Source organism: Cajanus cajan, chromosome 9 (genome assembly GCF_000230855.2).
Source record: "Cajanus cajan strain Asha chromosome 9, NIPB_CcT2T_4, whole genome shotgun sequence".
Taxonomy (NCBI): Eukaryota; Viridiplantae; Streptophyta; class Magnoliopsida; order Fabales; family Fabaceae; genus Cajanus; species Cajanus cajan.
The window spans coordinates 21,737,811-21,750,844 of NC_138525.1; the positions used below are offsets into that span (position 1 = coordinate 21,737,811).

The window sequence follows — 13,034 nt, forward strand, 5'->3', positions numbered from 1 at the left end:
GGATGCTTTAGTTATGAATTGTTATTTGTCGTTTGAGGAGACTTATTTTTAAGAGTTTTATATTCACCTTATATTTGTAAATTCTGGATTCCTTTCATTTTTCTTTAGAGACCTTGATAATTTTCTTTTAAGAGTAAAACTTTATTATTATTATTATTATTATTTCTATTTATTTCAAGACTTGTGAACCTATGAGTTTTTATTAAAATATGTGGACTCTTCTTAATGTTATATTTATTGAATTATTCTTATTGTTGTTACTTATTTATTATGGGGTAGAAGGGTGTCACATAAACTGTTGCATACGACTAATATATGGAGTTTGCCAAAAACGAGATTCAACTTTGCAATATCTGGACCATTGCAAAGCAATGGGAGGTAATGCAGCTTCGGCCTTCAAAATAACCTGTAAATTAATTTAAATTAAAAAAGTTAATAACTTATAATTAGATTAAAATTTTAATTTAAAATAATATGCATCATATCATACCTGCACGAAATGACAATTACTTACAAACCCAATAGTAATAAGTCGGTGACTTGACTTGGATAATGGAGGAGATCCTCTAAGAGGAAAAAATGTCATACTTTGTTGTGAGGATAAAGTGACGAGAACCACTTTATATCTTGAGGCAATTACATAACCCATATCTGGTAAGGTCATCCACTTATCAACAGATGCATGTGTATCAACATACAAAGATTGTCTCATTACATCCACTCGGCTAACACTACCAAAGAGTTCGACGTAATCATCCTTCCACTGTTGAAGCTCTTTAATTAAATCTTGACGAACTAGAGACCATGATTCCTCACCCATACAAAGTTGTGCTGCAACTGCACGATAACCACAATTTCCATCCGCTTTAACATCAATAATATCTTCAATAAATGGATGAAGCTCAATCGGAAAAAAGTCCATAAATGGTAAAACTTTCCTACGTTTAGAATCATGGGTTGATTTATAAGATGAAGGGTGAGTTGATGTGCTATCATGGATAGAAACTACTGCATCAACATGCTCCCAATAAGAAGGATCACGCTTAGTTGATCTATCTCTCTTTGACCCTGAACCCTTTGGTGCACCCTTTGTTTTTACCTTTTCAGGAGGTGGATACAATGAAGTTGTATCAGGAAATGCTAGCTCACGCAATTTTTCAAGTATAGTTACTTTTCCAACATTATCAACTTCCATAAATCGCTTTAGCAAAGCATCTATATAAGGTTGCAGTGATAACACGTTACCTTCATGGTTTTTCCCTTGGTCACCAAAATTTAACCTCCTCCAATGACTATGAATTGTATCTAAGGGAATTGGTTGACACATTGTACTGTATCTAGCAAGCTCACATGCGCACGGTAAACCATGTGTAGTTCGAATTGTGCAACCACATATAGAACTATCAATACCAATGGTCTTAACCCGATCATATTGGTAAGCTATATGCCTTAATGCATTCCTCGATACAAATCCACGCAACTTAATGTAAAATGAATTATTGTGTCTATGTTCCACTACATTTATACTTTTCTCGAATGATGACTTAATCTCTGTGTGTTGTAGTGTAATCATGTTATTCATAGCATCCCAACAATTACACATATTCCCTCTACTATGTTGAAGAAACATCTTCAACCTCCAATGTGCAGCCTCAACCCTATTAAGTAACACATAATAACTAAGATAATAATTATAATAATCATTATTATATAAATAATTAGCATGATAATAATAATAATTAACATAATATTTTTGACATAATTATTATAATAACAAAAAATAGCATAATAATTATAATATATTTTCATGATAAATTATTTAAATAGAGTAATATTTATAATAATAATAATAATAATAACAAAAAGAATTATTAGCATAATAATAATTGTATTTAAATTATTAATTATCATACTAATAGTTATAATATATTTTGATGATAAGTTATAAAAATATAAATTTAAGCTTACCTATTGGTTGTTGTGTTACCCAAATGCATCACCTTATTTGTCCATGCAGTGACAAAATTTTCCTTGTGCGGAATCAACCATGAATCTCGCACATAATCATTGAAAATAGGAAAATTTGAGCAAACCTTCTCAAATAATGTCAAATGTTGCACATATTGATCCTCATTAGAAGAATTCATAACATCATCCCATGCATCCATTACTAAGTCCCATTTCTCCTTTGGATAAACTACCATCTTGCATTTAGCCTTCACATTCTTGTTGATGTGAAAACGACATAACAAATTAGTAGAACTAGGAAATATCATTTGTAAGGCCTTCATCATACCAAGGTCTCTATCTGTTACAATCACTTGTGGTGTATCATTGTCATTAGTAATCAATCCTTTTAACTTTTGTAGTGCCCAAGTGAAGTTATCAACTCGCTCAGACATCACATAAGCAAATGCCATAGAGAATGTTAACTTTGTTGAAGTGACACCAACAATCTCAAGTAATGATAACCCATATCTGTTGGTTTTATAAGTACTATCTATGAGTAAAATAGTATGAAAAGTACCAAAAAGTTTAATGGAGTCTGGATGTGACCAAAATATATCTTTGATAACATCAAAATTATCCACCTTTCTATACCAATACACATATTTATCACGTTCTAATAATTTCAACAGATGTTGCATTTCTGTTCTAGAACCTTTCAAAGAGGATCGATAAGCTTGTCGATAATTGTAAATGTGTCTAATAGTACTAACATTATGCACATTACGATCTTTCAATGTAAGTAGTATGTTTCTTGGCTTTACCATGTTCTTTGTCATTTCACCAACTAAAGACTTCTCTTCAGCACTCAATCGACCAGCATATGAATGACCCACTAATGTTTCCGCTAAATCATGGTTATGATAACCACACATTATCTTAAGGGTCCATCCTCCAGCCTTTTTTGAAGTTGTTCCCCTTAGTTTGAAAGGGCACTCACATTTTTTGGTACTAGTCACCCTATTAGATAATGCATTTTTGTTTGATCTTCTAAATTTTCCACTTCTTTCACAACTCAAAATTACAAATGTCTTCCTTTTATCACGTCCTGTATTTGTATCTGACCTAAAAATAATAAGGACAAATTCACTTTCTTTTGCAACATGTCGTGCCCAATCCAACATAGCGTCTCGAGATGGAAAAACCTAAACATATAAATAGAAACACAATTATTATTATTATTATTATTATTATTATTATTATTATTATTATATATTGATAACTTAACAAAAATAATTGATTGTTCAATTACCTCTTTAGTGTTAAATACACCACTACAGTCAATAGTCTTATTTGTTGTTCCATTGGTTGATATATTCCTCACCTCAGACATTTTCCTAACATGTATTTCATGTGCACATATAAATAAAAATAAAATATTAAATAAATAAAACTATCATGAGAGATAAAAAAAATATAACAATTGTACTAAAAACAAAAATATAGCATTTTAGAAAATAATATATAAGCAAGTTTGTAGATATGATCGAAAAAGGAGAATAATATGAAGAATTTATTGCGGAAAGTACTTTCTGGAATAGTTAAGTTTTTGTTATGAAAAGTACTTTCCGGAATAATAAAATTTTTATTCCGGAAAATACTTTCCATAATATTTAATTCTGTAGCTTCTGAAAATGTTTTGTTGCATAATTCCGGAGAGTACTTTCCATAATACTAAAGTTACTGTTATGGAAAGTTCTTTCCAGAATTATAAAAAATGTTCCGAAAAATACTTTCCATAATATTAAATTCTTATTCCGGAAAGTATTTTCCGGAAATGTTTTGTTACATAATTCTGGAAAGTACTTTCCATAATATTAAAGTTACTATTACAGAAAGTTCTTTATGGAATTATATGAACAATAATTTTACTATTCTGGAATGCTAAAAAACTTATTTTACAAGCGCATGACACATTTAACTTACCAGTTTCTTTATCTCCTCATTCATCACCGGCGTTTGCGATCGAACCTGTTGTACATAAGTAATGTTAAATAAGTTTAAAAAAATTGTAAATATGAAATGTAATTTAATATATTAATTTTGTACCTTGTATTGAGTGTAAAAGATAATGATGATTGAATGAAAAGTTAGGATTTAAGAAAGAATAGAGTGGAAAGTGAAAAATATAATTTAAAAGATAGAAAGATAAAATATGATTATGTTGATTGTAAAAGAAGAAAAATCAAGAATGAAAAATGAAAAAGAATAAAATCATCAAAAAATGACTATAGTGATAAAAAAGGAGAATAAGAAAAAGAAAAAGAAAAAGAAGAAGAAGAATGATAAAAGAAGGGGGTGAATAAAAAAAAATTTAAAAAATAAAAATTTAGTTAGAAGGATATTTTAGAAATTTTATTTAAAAAAAAAGAGATTGAAAGTGTATTTATAAAAAAAATAGGAGGTGTATATATCATGAGCCTGTTATTAGATGTTGCTGCGTGTGCTTGTACTGTGCTAAATCATCAGCCCATTAGGCCCAATTCTTAATCCTACCCACGAACTTCCAAATTCAAGAATAATGAAACAATAAGTCAATGACGACTTCCCCTTCATCAATGTAGTATAAAACGCTTTAATTTTCAGCAAAAAAAAAAAATACAATTTTAATTTGCCGAAGATAAATGTATTAAAAATTTACTAGTGTTTAAGAAATAGAATACGAATAAACAATAGTAAACATACAATTACTTGGAAACAATAATGACTTAAAATTATGATACAAATTTTAATATCAACTAACCATAATACAATTATAAAATTATTAGATTGGGCCTAGTAATGAGAATCGGAGTGTTCAAAATTGTTACCGCCGATTTTATGATGAGAAAATTACAATTATAATACTCCAAGCCAAGAAAGTGATAACAAATATATAAGAACTTACCATAAATATATATATATATATATATATATATATATATATATATATATATATATTATAATCTAGGAACATTATATTTCCTTAATTTCCTGAAATAAATTTATTTAATAGATAACAAAAAGAACTTAACATAAAAAAATAGTGATTCTTTACAAATAAAAATATGCATATTATCTAAAATAAACTTGTTTAATAAAAAAATTAAGGAAACACATATATTACTCGAAATAAGTATACAAATAAAAAATAAAGAAATATTTTAACATTAATAGGTAAAAATTCTTAAAAATAAAGATATTGTTTTTAGTGAATTACATTAAGTGGATTCTTTATGTTTGAACTAGTAAAATTAACTTAAATATGTTCAACAAATTATAATTTTTAATGTAAGTTTTAATCATTATAATAGGATTTGAATCACACACAATTAATGTTACAATGATCAATCAATTAACATAATATTGATCAACGAAATCATATTAGAAAGTACTAACACTAAAGATAATAAAAGAAAGAAAAAAGAAAACATATATTTATTACACTAGAAAGAAAAAAAAAAAGAGAAAGAGTTGATACAATAATACATAGAAACAAAATACATAGAAACATCCCTTAAAATTAGAAGTCATGAAAAAATAGGTAAAATGGTATATAGAAGTTTATGTAAAATATTTCTACCCTCTAATTCATATCCTAATTCAAATAATTAAAAAAAAAAGTCCCCATCAGTTATTGAATGTCAACTTTACATGTGTACAATTTTAATAACCACTAAAAGCTTACAATAACCTCATTTACTTTTTTATTTTATTTTATTTTATGTTTGAAACTTCATTTGTGAGTTGGTATAATTTTTTGGTCATCCTTTTTAAACTTCCTTCGAGTAACTCTTTTCTGATTCCTCTCTTTATGTATATCTAAAATTTGCTAATAACATATCAACATATTATCTGACGTAATCTTATTTATTTGATAACTTTATGTGCTTGAGTAAAAGGAAAATTGCTTCACGGGTTTATTTTTATTTAATTTCTAATATATATTTTACTTAGCCTTCTTTGTTCTCTAATGTTATACTGGGTTATCTGAGTAGTAAACAGTCTTTTTAACAAGTCAAACATTAATTTTGGTTTCTATTAATTTTGTTTCACTTATTAGTTGAATCATGATTTAATCGAGGGAAAAAAATTTCAACATGAAAATGGAGTAATCAGAACCAATCTATATGCATAATGGGGACACTTGCCCCCATTCTAAACATACATACCTTTTTTTTATTAAAAAAATAGTATATTTTAAAAAATAAAAATTATATTTTAATAAAATAAATATATATTTAAATTATTATATATATATAATTTAAGATTAAAGAAAATATCTATTTATTTAATATTTATTCAACCTTTTAAATTATTATATATGATGAAACATATTTCTTGATAACAAACCAAAATAATAAAAATTGTAAGATTAATTTTTAATAAAATAAAATTTGTAACATATATATTTACTATTTATATTTTTTATTTATTGTATACGTTGATTAAAAATAATAATAAAGATTGTAAAATTTATGTTTTATTTATAATTTTATTATAAAATATATTTTTAAATAAATTATCATCTAAAATATTATATTAAATATTAAAATATATTTATATCATAAATAAATTTAATTTAATTTTTATAAAATTTAACATATTTAAATTATTATAAAACAAGTCTTTAGAATTATAATTTTAATTAAACATTTAAAAAAATATCTATAATAAATAAATAAGTTATATATGTATTTTTAATAAATGTTACACTTAAACTTAGTATAACTTAATTTAACCTAATTTATTTTTACTCTTAATCATAATTATAAATATAAAATTTATAGAAAATAATTATAATATATATATATATATATATTTTTAAATTATATATAAATTTTTTAAATATTAATTCTATTATCTAAAGTTTCTAAATCTATAGTCAGCAGAAATTTAATGAGTGGGAACCGTGGGGTGCAGGCAGTCCCCTGTCAGTGTCTAATTTCCTTGATATACACAAAATGGCGACATCCAGTACCTAATTCCTATTCCATGGTGCCCATAGGATTTCGTGAACTTGCGACTGAAGTAACACGTAATTAATTATTATTAATTAAAAAGTAACCCACAATTGTGTTTTATTAAATTTAAAATGGTTTTACAATTTTATCTTACTAAAATTTAATATTAGTGTGAATTTATTTAATAATTTATTTATTAATGTTAAATTATTTCAAATAATTTAATCAGATGGAATTCAGGAGATGCATGTTTAATTTTTCTTCAACAAAGCTCGAGTGTTGTAAACGAAAAAAAAATCTAATAGAAGTTGGAAGAACCAATCTCACTACGATATAGATTTTTTTTTCTTACTTGATGGATGATATCAGCAATTTAGTTTTTTCTTTAAATAATTTTAACATCCACAAATATTTAATTTAATATAATTACCCTTAGCCTTTAATTATCGGTTACAAGCATGTACATGGATAAAAAAAAAATAGCAATAAAAAAATATTTAAATAATATATGAAGTGTTTTCATTTTAAGTGATAGCGTAGATAGTTGTTGTTTTATGTAGGAAATTTAGGAAATTGATTAGGGGATGGTGCAGCTTAAAAGAAGGTGAATCTAAAGATTATGGTTTGTTTTTGGGTGGAGAATGGCGAGGGAGAAGAACACGAAGGCGTATTTTATGGTGAAAATGGCGACATGATTCCCTTCCCTCCAACGAGGAGCAGAATTTGAAAGGCAAACAACCTATAAAAGTGGCATATCGCAACGATGTTGTCATATAGTCGCCACATTCTAAATCCTCGTCTCTTAAATGTCACTCGCTTCCATCCTTTGACTCTCACAACGTTATTCAAATCTCATTCTTCATTCGCCAACACAATGCCTTCTCTCTCCGCTCTCCACCAACCTCTCCAATATCCCACCGCTCGCAGAGACCACTCCGTCGTCGACAACTACCACGGCGTCACCGTCCCCGACCCCTACCGCTGGTACGCCGTCGTTTCATTTTAGTTACAACTAACGACTAACTCCGATGTCACGTGTTACGAGTGTTTGGTTTTGTTAACTTAACGGACAATATTTCATCTAAAATGTATTTGTTTTGTTTAATAATTTTCATAAAATATCTGATTAGACAAGTACGATAAAATAAATAATTTAATTCTATTTTGCTAGGCTCGAGGATCCCGAGGCGGAGGAAGTGAAGGAGTTCGTGCAGAAGCAGGTGGCGTTGACGGAGTCGGTGCTGCGGAAGTGCGAGTGCAGGGGGAAGCTCGCGGAGAAGATGACGGAGCTCTTTGATAATCCGCGTTACAACGCTCCTTTCCGACGCGGCGATAAGTACTTTTACTTCCACAACACGGGGCTTCAGGCGCAGAGCGTGCTCTACGTGCAGGACGCTTTGGAGGCTCAGCCTCGGGTTTTGCTCGATCCCAATGCGCTCAGCGAAGACGGCACCGTTTCGCTCAACACCTTCTCTGTGAGCAAAGATGCTAAGTTCTTGGCTTATGGTCTTAGCTCCAGCGGCAGCGACTGGGTCACTATAAACTTGATGCGTGTTCACGACAACGCTGTTGAGACTGATACTTTATATTGGGTTAGTAACTTAGTAATTAGCATCAATATCAGATTCAGCGAATGAATGGATTAATGAATGTTCAATGTCTTAACTTAATGGGATTGGAGTCGGAATAGGACATAATTTAGTTTTGGTGTCAATCTGTTGGCGATATTCTCTAATCAGAATTCGAGTTTTACTTTAGTAATATTAATTTACATTTAATGTAGACTTTGATAATGCATATGGAAAGCAGTGTTGACAGTATATATGATGCCTAATGTTGTGTATCAGGTCAAGTTTTCCAATATTAGTTGGACGCATGATAGCAAAGGTTTCTTCTACAGCCGCTATCCAATACCTAAGTATGTCCTCTCTATTCTCTTCAAATTGATGTTTGATTTGCAATTGATATTTGGCGTTATTTATGTGTACTTAATCACTGGTATTTACTTATTAGAGATATAATTTTATAGGAGTTAATTAGTAGAGTTATTAGTTTTTGTTGCTTATATAAATGGTTTGATGTAATCATTTTGTACATGTTTTTCATTAATTATGTAGGAGTTAGTTAGTAGAGCTATTAGTTTATGTCCTTGCTTGAGTGAGAAGTTGAATTCGTTACTTTGCTTTGCCGAGTAGGGATGGGGCAGTAGTAGATGCCGGCACGGAGACTAATGCAAACCTTTATCATGAGCTCTATTATCATTCTTTGGGTACTTCTCAATCGGAAGATATTATGTGTTGGAGAGACCTTGAGAATCCTAAATATATGTTTGAAGCAAGTGTTACTGAGGACGGCAAGGTATCTTTTTGTCATTGCTTTGGAATTATGGAATATTATCTATATATTCTTTTTTATGTGTACAAAAGATGAAAAAATTTGCTACCGATGTTATGCTGAATTGCTGATGCTCTTTCTGAGGCTTTAATGATATCAATATAATTGATGATTCTTCACTGTTTATGCCTTAGCAATAGCGCCTCCCCCCTCCCCACAACCACCAAATAAAACACACACATATATAAATGTATCATATTACTGTGGTAAATTTTGGCTAATTAAGCAACTCACTGTATGTAATTCACGTTAGTATCTACTGCCATTGGAAAATTTTCATTAAAGCATTAGAGATGAACTTTAGATCCTTTTTCTTTCTTGCAATTTTTAGGAACTATCTTAAATCCATAGCGTTGCAAGTCAGACGAGGTAGTAGGCTGGGCATAACTGGATTCTGCTTTGTCGAGGGGCATTATTATAAAAAAGCATGCAAATTGTTTTATACATAATTTCAAATTCCCTAAAATTCAGACTGTTTTTTTGTTGATTGTGCAGTATGTTCTTCTCTATATTGGAGAAGGGTGTGATCCAGTTAACAAGCTTTACTACTGTGACTTGTCTGAACTACCAAACGGACTGGAAGGTTTTAGGAATGAAAATTCCCTCCTCCCATTTGTCAAGCTTGTTGATAAATTTGAAGGACTATATGAGGCCATTGCAAATGATGACACCGTGTTTACATTTTTAACGAATAAAGATGCTCCAAAGTATAAAATAGCCCGAGTAGATTTGAAAGAGCCAAATGTCTGGACTGATGTTATCCAAGAGTCTGAAAAGGATGTACTCCAGTCAGCACGTGCTGTAAATGGTAACCAGCTCATTGTGAGCTACTTGAGTGATGTGAAACATGTTCTGCAAGTAAGAGACTTGGAGACAGGTTCCTTGCAGCATCAGTTACCAATTGACATTGGCACAGTCAGTGAAATATCTGCACGGCGTGAAGATAACGTGGCCTTCATTAGTTTTACAAGCTTTTTGACACCTGGAATCATATATCAGTGCGACCTGGGAACACAAATACCTGATTTGAAGATATTTCGCGAGATTGTCATCTCTGGGTTTGATCGCTCTGAGTTTCATGTCAATCAGGTAAAAGTAATGCTGATAAGTTGTTATCCTGTTATAAAGTTCGCAGTTCACATTATTAGTTTGTCTCCATCAAATGTCATTACTCTCTGAGTATGGCTGTTGCTGTCTCTTAGAATCTGTGATGTTGTTTTATCTGTTTTTTCTATTCTTTAATGTAACTTGAACATTTCAGGTTTTTGTGCCCGGTAAAGATGGTACCAAGATTCCAATGTTCATTGTTGCCAAAAAGGATATTGCTTTGGATGGTTCACACCCGTGTCTGTTATATGGATATGGTGGTTTTAACGTCAGTATCACACCAAATTTCAGCATCAGTCGTAACATACTCGCAAGACATTTAGGTGCTGTTTACTGCATAGCAAATATTCGTGGTGGTGGAGAATATGGGGAGGAATGGCATAAAGCTGGCTCCCTTGCAAATAAGCAAAATTGCTTTGATGACTTCATTTCAGCAGCTGAATACCTTGTATCTGCTGGCTATACGCAACCCAGAAAGTTATGTATCGAGGGTGGAAGCAACGGTGGACTTCTTATTGGTGCTTGCATAAATCAGGTATGATTCATTTGGGATTGCACCTGGGGTTCTTTTGTTGGTGTTTTTCATGTCAGGTTCTTTGTAATGTTCCTTTTAATTCAGATTCCCCAAATTTTTGAACAGAGACCTGATCTTTTTGGTTGTGCACTGGCTCATGTTGGTGTTATGGACATGCTACAGTTCCACAAATTTACCATAGGTTTGTCTTGATCTTTTTTCTTTACTAAATTGTTATTTGGTTACAGAGTATCACATATTGATTTACTTTTGTTATTCAGGTCATGCTTGGACATCAGAATTTGGTTGTTCAGACAAGGAGGAAGAATTTCATTGGCTAATCAAGTATGGTTAAACCTATCATGAAATATTAAGGATGAATTTGATATTTTATAAATGCAAGTATTTAATTTCTGCTAGTATTTTATTTATTTTTGTGATGATATGGTATAAAATAGCTCGTAAGTAATGATGCTGCCGGAAATACTGCTAATGATGGAACGAGCAGGTTTTGGACAGTTAAAATGGATCGATAATTTGGCAGGAAGTTTTTAGTTGAAATATAGTGGGAAGACACGGACTATGGATAGATTCCTAGATTCCTCTTTATTTAGGTACAAAAGAGGGATTTGGTTGTTTGTGCTTATGCACCTTCCAGGTTTATAGTTGAGAATTCTCATTCTCACTGTACTTTGGAACTGTATTTTTCCATGTAGGTTGGATAAAGTATTGATATGATGTAGTATGATTTTCTTTAATATATTGTTTTAGGTACTCACCGTTGCATAACGTCCGAAGACCTTGGGAACAGCATCCTAATCAGTCAATCCAGTACCCATCAACGATGCTGTTGACAGCTGATCATGACGATCGTGTTGTGCCATTGCATTCATTAAAGCTATTGGCGGTTAGTTATTGGGTTATTTTGCAAACTGCAAAATAAGTTGTTACAAGCTACTTAAGTTATCAAATCACGATTTACTGCACACTTTTAACATGTATTTCAAATTATTTTTCAGACGATGCAGTATGTCCTCGTTACTAGCCTTGATAAAAGTCCCCAGACGAAGCCTATAATTGGTCGCATTGAATGCAAGGCTGGGCATGGAGCTGGGCGTCCAACAAAGAAATTGGTAATAGATTAGGAACTAGTTTTATTTTTATCCTTTTCCCCATTGTTGTAGTGTCGTTTTTAAGTTAAAATAGTTGTTAACCGCAGATAGATGAGGCTGCTGACCGGTACAGTTTCATGGCCGAAATGTTGGAAGCCCATTGGATTGAATAGAGCCTACTCAACAGAATGCTTTTTCTGACAGTTTCTCCTTTTTTACCCATGAAAAGAAAGGGTTCGTAGTGCCATAGAAAGCTTGCACACCATTCACTTGATGTTAAATCGTGTTTATTTGGTTGCCACTCTTACTGTGTTGCGAAATGGAATTGTATATGCTCGTCCTTAGTTTTATTCGAATTGAGCTAGCTTCCCTTGAACATTCAAGAACGGCATAAAAGGATGCCTTATGCCTTTTCCCAATTGAACATGGTCACTATTCATTTGAAACCTTTGCTTGTGGTGTTATAGTATTGATCTTGTATTTGCTATTGGGCTATATCCTTTCAAGCCTTTAAATATGCTGTCAGCTAAGTCCATGTGTCTAATAGTTGCAGTCGCGACTCGACTCGTCGAGTGAGTAGTTTATCGACCAATTCAAGAGGTTAACTTTGTATATAAAATGACATTTTACTATTTCAATTACATTATACTTGCACAGTATTATAATTGATACGGAATGTTACAATAAAGAATACGCATAACAATTATATTTACTTAGTTTCTAATTATAGTTGCCAATAATTTTTTTTATTGAACTTATGTATGGCGTTCGAGTAAATTCCATATTTAATTTTGAACGTAAATCATGAATTATTAGTTCAGTTGTTTGGTTTAAATTCATACAGCTGAATAATACTTTTGCCAAATGGGAAGATTATTTGCAAGCTGAAACCACTAAATTCACACAATCCCGTTGATATTCATAAGCCAAGAAAAAAAAACTCGCACAATAATTAAG

At 30.9% G+C, this 13,034-nt stretch overlaps 2 protein-coding genes across 2 annotated transcripts; one reads left to right on the top strand and one right to left on the bottom strand.

Moving 5' to 3' along the window:
- Positions 1-286: 286 nt before the first annotated feature.
- On the bottom strand, positions 287-4,753 carry LOC109800320 (PKS-NRPS hybrid synthetase cheA). The gene is made up of 5 exons (XM_083064226.1): positions 3,934-4,753; positions 3,260-3,344; positions 1,969-3,152; positions 491-1,658; positions 287-406 (listed from the first exon to the last, which is right to left on the bottom strand). The coding sequence occupies exons 2-5, from the start codon at positions 3,338-3,340 to the stop codon at positions 287-289; spliced, it is 2,553 nt and encodes an 850-aa protein (XP_082920352.1). The 5' UTR covers positions 3,341-3,344; positions 3,934-4,753.
- Positions 4,754-7,502: 2,749 nt separating this feature from the next.
- LOC109801479 (uncharacterized) lies at positions 7,503-12,718 on the top strand. The gene is made up of 11 exons (XM_020362558.3): positions 7,503-7,934; positions 8,122-8,542; positions 8,798-8,868; positions 9,146-9,308; positions 9,840-10,433; positions 10,606-10,986; positions 11,092-11,167; positions 11,247-11,310; positions 11,737-11,872; positions 11,985-12,098; positions 12,185-12,718. Exons 1-11 carry the CDS (start codon positions 7,714-7,716, stop codon positions 12,248-12,250), a joined length of 2,307 nt encoding a protein of 768 aa, XP_020218147.1. The 5' UTR covers positions 7,503-7,713; the 3' UTR covers positions 12,251-12,718.
- Positions 12,719-13,034: the final 316 nt, after the last annotated feature.